Source organism: Epinephelus lanceolatus, chromosome 22, assembly GCF_041903045.1.
Source record: "Epinephelus lanceolatus isolate andai-2023 chromosome 22, ASM4190304v1, whole genome shotgun sequence".
NCBI classification, from domain to species: domain Eukaryota; kingdom Metazoa; phylum Chordata; class Actinopteri; order Perciformes; family Serranidae; genus Epinephelus; species Epinephelus lanceolatus.
Window position 1 is genome coordinate 9,659,470 of NC_135755.1, and position 15,633 is coordinate 9,675,102.

At 43.8% G+C, this 15,633-nt stretch overlaps 1 protein-coding gene across 2 annotated transcripts in view; it reads right to left on the reverse strand.

Annotated features, from left to right (window-relative positions):
- The window catches only part of exoc6b (exocyst complex component 6B), a 160,758-nt gene that overhangs the window by 134,717 nt on the left and 10,408 nt on the right, over positions 1-15,633 (reverse strand). For both annotated transcript variants that reach the window (XM_033609791.2, XM_033609793.2), the window contains exons 2-6: positions 10,256-10,421; positions 10,030-10,077; positions 9,849-9,939; positions 7,482-7,527; positions 6,300-6,504 (exon numbers count right to left, since the gene is read on the reverse strand). In XM_033609791.2, the coding sequence (XP_033465682.2) occupies positions 6,300-6,504; positions 7,482-7,527; positions 9,849-9,939; positions 10,030-10,077; positions 10,256-10,421 (556 nt within the window). The remainder of the gene's footprint in view (positions 1-6,299; positions 6,505-7,481; positions 7,528-9,848; positions 9,940-10,029; positions 10,078-10,255; positions 10,422-15,633) is intronic.

Consider the following 15,633-nt stretch of genomic DNA (forward strand, 5'->3'; position numbering starts at 1 on the left):
CTGCACGTAGCTGATTGGCCACTGCAACAGTGCTACAGGGCTGCAACTCGCTTGTCATTCAGGAAGTGGATTAGAGCTTTGATTGGGCCAAACTTCACACAAACTTGTATCGTTCCAAGCCCAACCTGGCCTGACTCCCAGCAGCAGTTTTAGGCCTGAGCCCCAATTAAAAACTCCAATTTCTACTGTACAAAATGTACATTTTTAATATTAAAACATTTACTACAAGCTGAGGGCTGACGTGTTTCTAGACACCACTTCTCCGTCTTCTCTTACTTCTGTAATTTCTTGTCTGTCACTGGTTCTGTGTTTCGTGCCCAACAGGTTCCGTGGTTCTTCGATGTATCTCGGTGTCCAAGTGCATCACCACTCCAAGCAAACACTACCAGCCAACACAGCCCACACAACCAGTAATAACCAGGCCTAAATCAAGCCTGGGGGAATATTAAGAGCTTACAGCCCAGCCCAAACCGGCGGGTCAGGTTGGGCCCAGTGTGGCTCAGGGAGACTAGAATACAGACTTTGTTGAGTAAAATACAGACTTCGCTCATGTGCCGTGCAAAACACAGACATGGAAGGGTTATTTTTTTTAAGGCTTTCACATTAGGGACTTGGGCCGGATCTAAGTACACCAAAGTCAGTACACCCCAAAGTCCAGTTCATTTGATAGATGACACTGTGGGCACGGTAGGTCAATCCATACTCGAATCCAACTGAATAGGTGGTCATGTGTACAGTCCACGTGTACTGAGCCATGGTTCATATCAGGTGTGAAAACCAGCTCTTCCAACTGCTATGTGAGTTGCAGTCAGTGAGTAGAGTTGCAAAGGCATTTCTCAGCGTCCCTGGTCTTCTCCAAAATCAGTCTTTGAGAACAGTATGCTGCAATTTTCAGGCCTTTGCACACTGCATCCGTTTGTTCTAATCCATCAACACCCCCCCCCCGCACACTGATTCTGATGCATTGTATTGTTCTGTTCGGTGCAAAAATTTGCAATACCTGACAAAATGAAGACCCATTTCCTCCTTTGCCTCTCTCCTCTGGAGTCACCTATCTGGCTGCCACCACTCCCTTCCTGTCTATCATTTGGCACCACAGCTGCATGAAGGGTCCTGTGTGAAGTACACATCCTCCTCCTCTTCATCATCATCCACCTGAATATGACTATCTGACTTGTTGAAAGTGAGCTATCTGAGTTGTGAAATGATTCTGTGCGCCCTGTTCATCTGTGTCCCAACGCCACATGTTCTTCAATGATTCTTGGTCAAATGTATCTAAATGTTTCTGACTGATGCAGAAAACGCAGAAAATCGAACCTCTAAACCGTTCTTAAAATTTTCATCACGGTCGAAAGTTGCCACAATTTTGGATGAAAAAACGGACTCAGTGTGCAAAGGCCTTTATTCTCTCATGGGTGATTGCAGGAGGGCGGGTGAGAGGGTCGTTCTTGACATCATAAACAGTAGTAGCCATAATGCGAAGGTCGACTCAGTTGCATTGGCTTTGGATCTTGCGATTGACATGGTTTCTACAGAGACAACCTGCACAAATGTCAGGAGGATGATGATGCAAGTGTGCTCTGGTCTTAAACAACTCTTCTAATGTGAAAGCTGACCAGTGGTGGAATGGAGGAGGGTGGATCTTTCTCTGGCATGGTACGAATCAATTGTACCAAATATGAAAATGCCTTAAATCACATGAGTTCCCCTGGTAATACCGGTATGATACGAGCAGGGCACAAGAAAAGAAGCAAATCCTCAAATCTGAGTACCTGAAACAATGTCGAATATCGAATGTTTGTCCAGTCACCTTCTTTCCCTTGTTCTCGCCCATCTTCCCCCTTTCCCTTTACTTCCAACAACGTCCTCCTCTTCATCTATTATCCTCCTTTTCTTTATCTCCTCATCCTCTCCTCTTTTGTCCACTCCTTTCTCCTCTCCATCCTCTCACCCTCTACCTCCTTATCTATCTTATCTCTCTCTATCCCTCATTTCCTCCATCTTCCTCTTCCCTTTACACCTCCTTTTCCTGTTGTACCCTTCTTCCCCAATCTCTTCCTCTTTCCCTGCTTTCCCCTCTCTCAACCCTCCATTCTCCTCCTCTTCGCCCTCTTCTTCTCCACCCATCTTCCTCCCTCGCTCCTCTTCCTCTTCTATGGGCATGTGGCAGCAGACAATAGCTCCATTGTAAGCCCTGTGCTCTCCTCCGTCTCCTCCCTCCATCCCCTCCTCCTCCTCTTTCCCCAGATCTATTTATTTTCACATCCTCGGTCGAGGGAGCTGTAACGACGGCCGGGTACAGAGAGTTAGAGCTAATTTGGAACAGAGCACACCAGAGAGACACACTGTCTGAGAGAGAAAGAGATGGAGAGACTGAAAAAAAAGAAGCAAACAGGGGTAAGGAGGGACAAAAGAAAGGAAGGAAAGAAGATGAACTCCTCATTTGTCCGTCCACATGGTTCACATACACACACACACATAAACACACTTGCGAGGCTTCTGATTGAGCATGAGTGCTCTGAGCCAAACATTTGATACTACAACATAATCCCAGTATCAGTATCAGGACTGCTGGACCGCTGGGGTTTCCATAATCTCCCTTGTAATTAGTGGTTAGAGGAGTTAGCGGTTAGCTTCTTCAGCGACTGCAAGTGGATTTTCTACGCCTGTGATTCTCAAACTGCGGTCCCAGGACCCCCCACCCAAGGGTCACTGAAGGGTTCACAGTGTGTGGATGTGGCGTGATACGTGGGGAGTGCTTGTGCTGCGTAAGAGGCTCAGCTGAAGACCACTTCCTTCGCCTTCACTGGACTTTTCGATGACTATGACTCACATGACAGATTCTGCCATCAGAGTTTCAGTTTGATCATTATGACCTTCTTGCTTGGGGTTCAAACAAAGGTTTTAACCATGAGATGGGTGGCAAATTAACAGAAAAAAGGGTCTTCGAAAGGTGTTGGCTCACCACATCCTCAATGCACCTTGTCATTGAGTCTCAAAGTTTAAGGAACTACTTCTAAAAGATATCCGATCATTTGGTTTGATGATGTCGATGGAGAACGCTGCCTAACATCTCACAGGTGAGATCTGGTGACAGTGAATGACTCAAATCACTTTCACACTCCTCAAACTATCTAGTGACCCCTCATACTCTGTAGTGAAGCTTCTGCATGTGGTGCTTGCAAGAGGACCTTTATCACTGGTCAACCAGAAGCAGCAATGGTTTGGATTAGGAGCGAGAAATAATCCTCTAGTGACACCTAAAGGACAAAATAAGTACATCAAATCTGCAGTCATTGGACTCTACAATCTTCTGCCTTTCATGACATGCCACAGAGAACAGGTAGGCAACTGCATTTCTACTTAAAGAGCGGCCTCATCTCACCACATGGCCACCCAGGTGTACTAATCCAAATTATTAATCATGTTCATTTGTATAACTTGATTATTTCATGTCACTTTTTTACTTTATTTTGTTAGTTGTCTCTAGAAATGACAACAGGTTCATCCAGTCATACACAGGGGCAAGCTCTTCAGTTAATGTCCAGGAGCTATACTTGATCAAGACTGTGGAGTCGACTGAACTCATGATCGGACAGAGCACGTCCTTCAAGTTGCAAAAACGCAAGGCACATCACACTGCCCCGATCAGACAGGGCACTTTTTGCAGCTTCCTGCGTTTTTTTACTTTATTGTTGCTAGGCAACCACAGAATCCATAGTTTCAAGTCATTTAGTGTGAAGTAAACTCACAGATCTGTACCTTAAAATCTGCATTAAAAATGGACAGGTGGAGCCGAGGGCACTTGCTTTGGCTCCAATTGAGGCTGCTCCCTAACAGTGGGTTGGACACAGGATGGAGGTCCATGTGGATGATGGTCGGTTCAAGGCTTATTTAAGAATAAGTCAAGGACAGTTTGACAATCTGCTATTAATCATCATGCTTAATTGTAGTTAGTAAAACTTTGGAAAGTAGTTGAGGCTACTAATCGTTCAGATACATCTTGCAGCCTGCCTAGGGCAATGTTTAAAGCGAGCTAACGTTAGCTTAACATAAACCATGAACTCAAAGACACGCTACAATTTAAGACACCCCACTGAAAGCTGCGCCAGTTGAACGACATAGTATACCCTTTCGGTCTCCTACGCGGGCGTGGTCTTCTCTCCGCTGCATCCCCTCACTTTGTCTGGAAATGTAGTCAACATCTTGACCATAGATTAAATCAGATTCAACACAACAAAACACTGTAACCAGTACAGATTTAATGTGTGTTCCTTATTTTGCCGCTCATTTTATCCGCTAGCTTAATGTCTGATATCAACTGAGCACAAGATCACATCAGTTGTCGCCAGATCTCGCGAGAGTATGTTGCAAAAACAGGGACATGTCTGGAATGCTATTTCAAAATGTCTAGAAGGGTTGGGGCTGCCAAAACCCATGTGACAAGTTTACAGGAAATGCATCTAAAGTGGGCTGACTCGGTTTATCAACGGTCACTGACTCAATGCTATTATGTTGCATAGTAGTTGGAGCCTACAGAGTCCTAACAAGGGGCCTGCTGTGGTGCAAATGAAATAATTTAGAATGGCAAATGGCTGCAATAGCGGCACTTCTCAACCAAAGTGCTTTACAATTTGCCCCTCATGCACCCGTTCACACAATGATGGCAGTGAGCTACCATGCAAGGTGATAGTTTAACCATGAGGAGTAATTTGAAGTCCAATGTTCTTGCTCGAGGACACTTGGACGTGTGGACAGGAGGAGCTGGGAGTCCGTGATTAGTGGACATCTTGCTCTACCTCCTGAGCCACAGCTGCCCCGACTTAAACCCTGCAGGAAGGACACAGGGGAAAAACAAAAAATAAAGTGCAACAGAGTTCCTTGACAAATTTTGAACTGGGGACGTTTCAGCTACTCGCTTAACGTCAAAATCTACAATTATTAACAGAGGAAGTCGGGATTAGAATGTTTGACACGACAGGCTGGCAGCTACTTTTCTCCGAGTCTCCATCCGCTCATCTGTCTGTCGTCGACTGCTCCTTCCTCATTCCCATCCCACCCCTTCATCCTGAAGTCCCATGGAACAACATTCCCCAAATAATGGAGGTACACAAATAAACATGGAGGCCTTACTTTGAGCTGAGGATACCGCAAGAGAACACAAGACACACAAACAGACACACTCGTATATAACTTCCTTGGCCTTGGAAAACAGAAAAACAATTAGGTAAGTGCTGAAAAGCAGGGTCTATGTGTGTGTGTGTGTGTGTTTGTGTGTGTATGTTCACTGACAAGCCACGGCATCTCCTGCAGCGCCTACATGCTTGTTTACTGGCAGTGGAACCACAGAGCGACACACACACACACACACACACACACACACACACAGAAGCTGTTTCTGATTAACAGAGAAAGACATGATGGAGAACAAAAAACAATTGTGGTATGAGGACAGATAGAGAAGCTTGTAACACTGTAAAGTCCTTATCAGCAAACACACACACACACACACACACACACACACAAGTGCATTGATGTTGGTACACACTGGTAGCAACTATCTAATGATCTACTGATGCTGATTTAATGATCAACTTTTCCATATTTATCAACGACTGACATTTACGGAAGAAGGGAAAGATATCTGGCAGCTGTGACTGGTTGCTCCTCATCACATGACATGCGGTGCGCGCTGCTGCGTTCCAAAGGTTGAACTTGCTTTATCTCAGAGCACAGCAATCGCACCCCGAAAAATGGACGAACGAGTGCACACCGCTCTGGCATCAATCTGGCATTTGAGCGCCCCTGCCGCGTGTCTGCATTGAAAACAATGAATTTTAAGGGCGCAAAAAAACGCAGCATGTGTACAACCCATTACATCCGGCGCAGCGCAACTGTCACTGTTAGTTTCAGACCATCGCAGTTGTGATTTTCACGACTAGCACCCACGTTGTGTAAGAAGCAAGTGTGCTTGCACCCATCTGTGAGCCCGGGGTCCTAAGTTGAGGTGTGGTCAGGTGCATCCCTGGAACATTGCTATTCTGAGGCAGCATGACACAAAGAAAAATAGTCTATAGTCAGAAATGTGAACGTAGCAGAGAGCAGAGCTGCCAAATTTCCCCATGGGACAGTAAAGTATTTAAAAAAATGCATAGAATAAAAAAATTTAAGAAAACACAATAACTTAGGTTCTTCTGCTCAGATTCTGATCCTTTTTTGAACTGCTTATCACAAGTCTGAAATGCTAAATCGGTAAAGTACTCTTTTACCTATACATGCTGTCATGCATATTGGTGTACCTGCTTGATGGCGGTCTCCCCGATCTTGTCAGAGTGTTTCCGGATGCTCTCCAGGAAGTCTCTCAGCTGCGTCATGGCCGTGTCCCGAATCTGTGTCCTCAGTTTGGGGATGTTTTCTGCCATGATGGCGCAGAACCGGTACTGACCCGCTCTGGGAAGACACGTGAGCTCCAGCTGCTCCAACGTCCGCAGTGCCGGGTAGTACCTAACACACACACAAACACACACACACACACACACACACGTATTCAGTCATACAGTCAACTGATTTCTTATGAACCTGATTTAAACTTCAGGTGAATATCAAACTTGACCAGTGCCAGATTTGCTTAGTTTGGAGTGTAATGCCAGCCTCCCCGACCTTTCACAACTACAGTAGCTTTGTAGGTTTGTGCAGATGATTAAACCTGAGTTCCTGGTTACGGGAAGAAACACCAAACAGACACACAGCAATCAAACAATGTCCTGGCTATCAGATGCATGACTAAAGACAAGTAGAAACACAAACACACACATACACAGATAGAAATACACTCAGATACGCCTCAGGGATCTTTGGCATTACAATATCCCCCAAACACTTCACTCCACTTCACTCCACCGCATCTCTTTCTCAAGGAGCAGTCACTGTTGGCTGACCTCTCGCTGCTCTCTGCGAGCCCAGCAGCCGCAGGACACAGAGAAGTAGAAAAACACACAAACAAACGACAAATTTATGACGAACCAGACTCCTGTCTGCAGGTCAGGCAGAGGGCAGGGAGGGAAAAAGACAGAGTGAAGTGACTGCGGTCCCTATTTCAAGCGCTCTGGCTCCATCTAGTGGTCAAAGTGCACCATTTACTATTACTATTCAAATGCATTTCAAAAAGAGATGCTTAATGGAAAGCATGTTTAAGCATCAGTATATATTAATCAGATGTCTGTGACATCTCAGGACAATACTCTTAAACTTTTCGTGGCTCTCTATTAATACTACATATCCTATTAAGCCTGTTGCTTGCTGTCACTAAGACTTGCGGACTAAAAGGTAACGTAGTACACTGGGCTAGTAAAAGGGACTGGCAATTAATTGGGACTAGGCTTTTAATTGCAGTTTTACGGTACCTACAATTTTGACACTCAAACTAAAAGATGTGCATTGAAAATTAAGATGTAACTCAAAAAACTGAATCAATGACATACCTTTTGGCCCTCATCTGCTCCTGAAGTCTGCTGTACATCTCCAGGACTGGAATAAGCAACGAGAGAGGAAGCAAACGACAGTTAATTTCATTTAAGAACAGGGGCGACCCAGTAGGAGTTAGGGATGCACCGATCCGATATCTGGATCGAATATCAGCCCCGATATCATCAAAATAGATCGGGTATCGGAAAATGCAACCTACACCTGAGGCGATCCTTTCCCTTTAAATCTGTTGTAACGCGAGCTACATTATACGTCATGGAGCGGAGGAGACAATCTGCTGTGTGGAGGTATTTCACACTGCTGTTGCACAATTGACCTATGGCTAAGCCCCGCCCTCAAACGTGATGAGCCAGTCACAGTGCGTATAGCCATTCCCATACACTCGGACATTCTCTGCCTGGACGTCCATTGAAATGCATTACAGAAAGTCAGTTTTGTTCAGTTTTATGAGCTTTTTCTGAGATATGAAGTTTAAAAATGGTCAAACGGTGTGCATGGGGTACATGCAACTCCGATTTTTTACATTTTCCTAAACCACATCTCAACCGAGAAAAGTGTCTCCTCTGGATAAAGTTGTGTGGTAACGTTAGACCACAACATCAACTCAACGTGAATAAGATTAACAATGATGTCTACATCTGTTCTAAGGTAAGTCAACATTGTGTTTGAGGCAACATATAAAGTTATCTTTAACATCTCTAGCTAACGTTAGCTAAAGTTAGCCTAACGTTAGCTCCTAGCTGCGTTGTTCATCATGTCACCTTGTTCGCTGGGAGTTCATTAGCCTATTTTGTTCTAGTTTTGTACTTTGGTGATCGTACATCATTGTTAGCTGTTGTCCAAAGGGCTCTAGTTAAGCTAACGTTAACTTCTGGAGCTTAGCTTCATTAACTCATCTGTAATCGCAGAGATAACAAAGGTTGGCAAACGTTATGCTGAATGATTCAGTGTAAATACTGTAGCACCAAACTAACGGAGAGACACTCTTGGTAAAGATGGTAAAAAGGCCGTTATCCTTTTCTCATATTCTGAGCCAAAAACCTTAACTTCAGTGGCACTTTAACTTGTTGTCTTTGATGGTGACGGCAACCAGATGCGGTTCACAAGTGTACACTGTGACCTGTAAATTATGGCTTGTAATTTAAGCTTTTTATCGACCTTCTCAACAATAAAATGATGAATATATCCCTCCAATGCGTAGTTTAGACCCTTTTGGTTACTTCTCAATGACATCTGATTGTTACGTCTCCAAAGATCATCAATTGCCTCCTGTGAAATGCCGTGTACTGTGACACCTGCCATAGCGCCGGTCACTGAATGTTGATAGTTTGTCCGAGTGAGTGGAGGGGGGCGTGGCTTAGCCATAGGTCAACTGTTTATTTTTGTTCAATAAATAGTTAATCATTTCATTAATCTGTTTCATCTTGTTTCATTTTATCGTAGGAAAGAAGTGTGTAGTCATCAATGCCTGATGCCTCTAGTCTTTTCTGTTCTACATGTAAAGTTATATAGCTGTTTAGGTCAACCATGGTATCGGATCTGTATCGGGTATCGGCTGATACTCAAAGCCACAGCATCGGGATCAGTATCAAAACCGAAAAGGATCGGTGCATCTCTAGTATAGTAGGAGTAAAGGCCTTTATGAACTGGGGATGCAACAAACAACACAAAAATGTAGAATACTCATCTGAAAATGTTTCGCATCAAAACTACTGATACCAGCAGTGATGCAAACTTGCAACAACCGGCAGGATCCTATTGACCCAGAGTGGTGTCTGGCAGTCTGTGCTAAGTTGCTGTACAGTCTGTAAAGCCTGGCTCACACTACACAACATTTTTGTCTGTTCCGACGGTCATTGTGTCATCCCCATTCGTCTTTCACGATGTGTGTGATGGCATCAGGTTATTCTTGTCCCATTTTTATTACTTTTACTGTTATTCCAGTCACTGTGTCTGTTCATGTCTCAGCCGAAATGTTATGGTAGTAACGTAAAAAGTGCCACCAGGTGACAGGAAATATATCTAAAGTGCTGTACGCAAACACGCAAGTCACTGAATCCTCCACAGCAAGTTCCTGCAAATGTTTCACAATAAAAGCCTGTTTAGAAAATGAAGGGATTCTCTCAACCGAAGTTATGAGGGGCTTTTAATTTGAAACAGATACAGGAAGTGTTGAAGTTGAAATGATGCTGTAATGCATTAACTTTATCAAGGCAAATGGGAGCGGATAAAAATACAGAGGAAATAATAAATAACGGCCCATTTATAACGTAGTCTGTTTCAAATGAAGCTGATAGCCTCTGTAGTTGTGGTGAGTAAGATATTACACTGTGCATCTCATGCTCATATTTAGTTTGTGTTACCTGGCAGACAGTGTGTCAGTTTGTCTATGGTGGTAGCGATGTTCCTCTGCTGCACTCGGCACTGCTGCAGCTCCTCCATAGAGGTTATGATCTGAAAAGAGGACGCAGAGAGAGCAGCATTAGTTAAGAATTCTCCAGAAACAAGTCGTGATTGGACAGAACAGAGATCTGTGAAACTTACCTCTTTGCCATCATCCTGAAGACGCCTGTTGGTCTCAGTCACCTGACTCTGGGAGACAAAAACAACGAGAACACGAGAGAAAACTATAAAGAATCAAAGTCATCTGTTTTTACCTTCAGTTTGTCCTTAAATATTAAATTAAAACCTCCACAATTCCCTTGATATTGTAACAAGTCTCTGCATTTATGTCCATGTGTTTATCTCCACCATCCCCGTCCCTCCTTACCTTCAGTTTCTGCGCCTCCCCTCGCACTTTGAGCAGCTCTGTGATGGAGTCGACGAACCCCTGGAAGTGATGGTTACACATCTTCTCGATCTCTCGGTCGTGGTTTCTGATGCGTGCGTCCAGCTTCTCCATGAAGAGGCCATGTTCCCGACCATCGTACACCGACCTGGACAAAACAAAGAGAAGACAGCAGGTGAGAAAGGTCAAAGTCTAAGATGACTTTTGACTATTTTAACCCTTGCTAGCTGCTTTTTTCCTCCTGGATTTTTTGATAATACAGCGAAACCACCAAATATTTGCTTTTCTGCGCAAGAAAACTTTTTAAAACACAACAGTGATGCTTTGCTAAATGTTTAGAAAGAACTGCTTCACTTCTACATGGCCTGAAGACTTCAACGTGCCGTCAAGTGAAACATTAAAAGTCCAAATTTATCCACATTTCTATGCGTTACAAGCAACCTTGTTGGATATTCGAAACATCTCAGAAGACACAAAAGCCAGTAATTACTTATAAAACTTAAATGCTCTGCAAGTAAAAGAGAAAAGGAGGAGGAGGGAAGAACAGGAGACAGAGATGTGGTGGGAGGATCCAGCTGTGGAATGGATGCACCTATATGATGTGTCCATTAGGGGGCATTATTGTATTGTTCTTCAGCATCACTCTGCTCTATTCCTCCACACAGTCACTGCTGGGAGCTGCTACCAACTACCATCCGCTTTTATTTTGGGCAGTAGGCTAGTTTCCACTTTAATGCTTTGCATAAGAGCATGTCAACAACAAGGGAAATATTGTGTCCCAATTCTATACTGCATACAATAATAGAACATGGTTCTCTGCCGGAAAATGGTGGACTGTCCGATCTGGATTGAGAGAGACTTACTTCCTCAAGCGAAGGAGTTTAAGTATCTTGGGGCCTTGCTCACCAGTGAGGGTAGAATGGAGCGTGAGATGGATTGAAAGGTTTGGTGTAGTAATGTGGATGCGCCAGACTGTCGTGGTGAAGAGGGAGCTGAGCCCAAAGGCAAAGCTTTCAATTTCCTGGTCCATCTACGTCCCAACCCTCACCTATTGTCATGAGCTCTGGGTAGTGACCAAAAGAATGAGATTGCAGATACAAGCAGCCGAAATGAGTTTCCTCTGTGGGGTGGCTGGGCTCAGCCTTAGAGATAAGGTAAGGAGCTTGGACATCTGGAGGGAGCATTACAGATATTTGCATATCCTTCTCCGAAATTTGAACCAACAACTGTCCTCTTCTGGGGCTGTTTTTGTGTGTGTGTGTTTCAGCCTCCAGCAGGCTTTAGGACACCAACACAACAGTCACAGCGAGAGGCTTCATCAGGACTTTTCCTGCCTCGAGGCGGTCCAACAAAGTGCTGCTGTCACCCGACTAAAAGCAGAGTTATAAAAACACTGAGTTAAAGAGTTGCTGAGAGTGAGACAGGAGCAAACAAGCGCTGATCGCATGCAGTGAAAATCAATCTGCACTTTCAGCTCTTTTTCAGACTACAAGTGTGCCAGTTAAGAGTAAAGCGTGCTGGTTTTATTGTGCAGTGGTCACATGTTGACATATTGAGATGGGCAACATGATCTAATATGTACTGGAGCTGCAGCTAAACAGTATTATTCCATTATAAATTAATCTGACAATTATTTTCTCAACCAACTGTCAGTCTGGTGTATTAACTGACAGAAAATGACGAGAAACAAATAATTCCCCACAGCCAAAGGGTGACATCTTATAGCTAACTGTCTTGTTTGGTGCAAAAATACCCCAAAATATTCACTATATCATTTATCCTTGAGTCCAAGTGGATGTTTGTGTCAAATCTGAATAATAAATTCTCTCTAGGCGTTGTTTAGATATCACATTCACAAGAATGAGACAGACGAGGTCATGGTGATATTGACCTTTGATCTATGACCACCAAAACCTTATCCGTTCATCGCTGAGTCCAAGTGGACGTTTGATCCAAATTTGAAGAAATTTTTTCTAGGCGTTGTTTAGATACCACGTTCACAAGAATGAGACAGACGAGGTCATGGTGATATTGACCTTTGATCTATGACCACCAAAACCTAATCTGTTCATCGCTGAGTCCAAGCGGACGTTTGTGTCAAATCTGAAGAATTCTCTCTAGGTGTTGTTTAGATATCACGTTCACAAGAATGAGACAGATGAGGTCATGGTGATATTGACCTTTGATCTATGACCACCAAAACCTTATCCATTCATCGCTGAGTCCAAGTGGACGTTTGTGCCAAATTTGAAGAAAGCCTCAAGGCCTTCTTGAGTTATCACGTTCACAAGGATGAGAAGGACGGACAGACACATGGACAACCCGAAAAACATAATGCTTCCGGCCACAGCTATCGCCAGCACCAAGGCATAAAAACTGTTGCATGGCATGTCTGTCTGTTGGTGAAAACACCATGACGTTACCACTAAGCTGAAGTTAAACATGGTAATAAAATATGTCTCCTTTCAAACAAGTCATTTAACTGATCTCATGTGTGCACAGATGTAGAAAAAAAAACAGTGGGTATTTTTGTGTATGAGTGCTCTATGTAATAGTGATCACAGTCCTTCCTGTGTTATTTCCCTTCTAATAACAGCACACACAAACACACACACACCTGTGTATGTCTTGAATCCCCCCCACCCTTCCTCCTGTTGACCAGGAAATGCCCGACTTGTACAATAGAGAGCAGGTCTGACGCCACAGAGGGCTTTCTTTAGACACACACACACACACACACACACACTGAACTACAAGAATACTTGTGTGGTTGCTTGTATGTTCACAAAGGGTCATCGTCTGTACAACCTCTGCCCTCGACAAACACCGTAAAGTCAATAGCTTATAAAATAAACACAGAACTGATATCATAAATAAGTGAATGAATGAGGATGTCCACTTATAATTATACTTATACTTTGTCTAAATGATAAGAGGGAGCTTATCAATCAGGAAACAGAGCAATAACGTGCCAGCTGTTAGTTATGGTTCAAACTATAATCCAAATTAGTTTTATCAATACTTGGATCAAAGTTACAGTCCTACTACGACATCATAAGCAGCAGCAGCAGAGACGCATTCTCCTGTGAAGTCTCCAAACAATAGCTGTTTCCTGACAGTGTGTACGAGTTGAGCTGAGCATGTGTGTGTTAGCAGTGGCTGGTTTCACTCCCGCAGTGCCTGGTACCTTCCGCCACAGAGAGGTGAGGATGAGCATGCTCGACTTCTCTGCTCATCTGTACATGTCACTACAGTACGTGTCTAATGTTGCACAAAGATAGGACGTGTCTGTTTCTGTGGATAAACAAAAAAAATCTGACACAAAAAATTGCTTATTTAGTTTAATTTTTCTCTGTTTGCTTTTCACAAAAAGTCACAAAGGCAATATTACAAGGTCGTACCAAGTAAGGGACTGCTCTTTATTTATCAGAGGAGAGGGGTAGCTGGGGTGTGACTTTTTGTTTGATCATCCCCAAAGCTACAAATATTTTTCCGTGAGCCTCCCAGAGTGACTGGCCGAAAATGCATGACCTTCCCTCCCCTATAAATTAGGCCGCAATCACACCAGGATAGTTCGGGGGACTCGGTTCGACTGGGCAAGGAATGCCCAATAATTTGACACCTTCATTTGGTTCGGTTCACTTTCACACTGCACTAAACTGCCTGGATAACGTCACGGAGTTGCAACAGCTGTTTGTTTGGGGGCGGTATTGCCTAAAACAACCACTGACCAGGAAGAAAAAAAGCATGAGGAAGAAGAAAACCCAGCTCATCGATTGGCCAGGACCGAAAACGGGTATCCATCCCCTTCAGCCGGCTTGGTCACCACAAAAACACCAAACACCAAAATGCACTGCGCTCTACGTCACTTCCTCTCTTTGGTTCACTTCCTCTCTTTGGTTCGCTTCCTCTCTTGTGTTCGCTGGATAGTCCGTTTGCATTTCCCACTGTAAGCAAACCGCACCAGGGTTCACTTACAAGTGAACTGAGACCCCGAGTTTTCAAGTGGACCAGGGTTGGCTCGTTTGGTGCGCACCAGAGTTTGAATAGTGTTCATACCACTTCAAGCGAACTGAACTATCCGTGGAAGCGGACCAGGGTTCATTCAAAGCAGACCTAATAGCGCCAGTGCTTAACTTACTCTTTGATGTTTCAGAGTTAAAAGTAAAAAATTAAAGACGAAAACCTGGAGTTGAAAAACGCCTTGGTGTTTCGCTCTTGCTGCGCATGCCTGTTTTTTTTTTCAAGATTTTTATTTTTTCTGACAGAAGTGTTCGTCACACATGATGTGTCCAAGAACTAGATCTATCCCTGACAAAGAATTTTCCTAGTCCACCAACAGTCGTCATTTAGGGGCATTAGTCGACTCATTGCCCGCATGTTTAGGATATTAATATGGTAATATTAATATCGTAAAATAAAGCTACTTCCATGTTTCAGATGATACGTCATGTTTGTAGTCGACCAATGAAGATGAGTTTACATATCACCTTGGGTTCGTCCTTCACCTTCTCAAAATGATCCCACACTTTGGATTTCCTGCCCGACATGTTATTAACTAGCCTGTGGAATAACCGCAGGTACCAGCCCAGGAAATTAACCTGATTCCTCCTAATAGAGTTTTACACTTGTTGGGTTTTTTTTTCTGCGACTAAGCAACCAATGAATTCTTGCTGACAACTGTTCGGTCAACTACTAGGGGCCAGCCCTACCAAGGACTGTCGGAAATTTGAAAATCCAACAATTATTTCTTTTATTATAGTTTCTGGCTATACATATGGTGTAATTTTGATTTAGATAAAAATCAACAGTAAAAGAAAAACAAAATACAACCATTTAAATTTGTCGCCCCTTGCCTCAGCCAAAATGAAAACCATAAGTCCCTCTCTAGTGCCTAAAAAAGTCTTTTGACACAACTCCCTTTTTTTGCACAACCACCTCCCCCTTTTTAAATAACAAACAGTCCCTAACATTTCTGCATCACTTTCTTTAACACTGCTCAAAGCTGAATTGGCAGGATCACTGCAGAGAAGGAACACGAGGAAAAGATGGCGGCTGGCTGGACAGATCTGGGGAACTAAAAGTTCGAAAGCAGGGACACGAAGAGGCTCAAGAAAGCTGCTCTGAGTTATGACATCATTGTAAACAGCTGCCTGCGTGTGTGTGTGTGTGTGTGTGTGTGTGTGCTCGACAGCTGGCTAAATAGGATCTTAACCCACTTAAGACGAGCACACCAACCCCTGAGTGTGCATGAATTAATGTGTGTGTGTGTTGGTGTGTCTTCCCAGCTACAGACTGATGACTCAGCAGGGTGTGTGTGTGTGTGTGTGTGTGTGTGTGTGGGCTGTAACAAGGTTGTG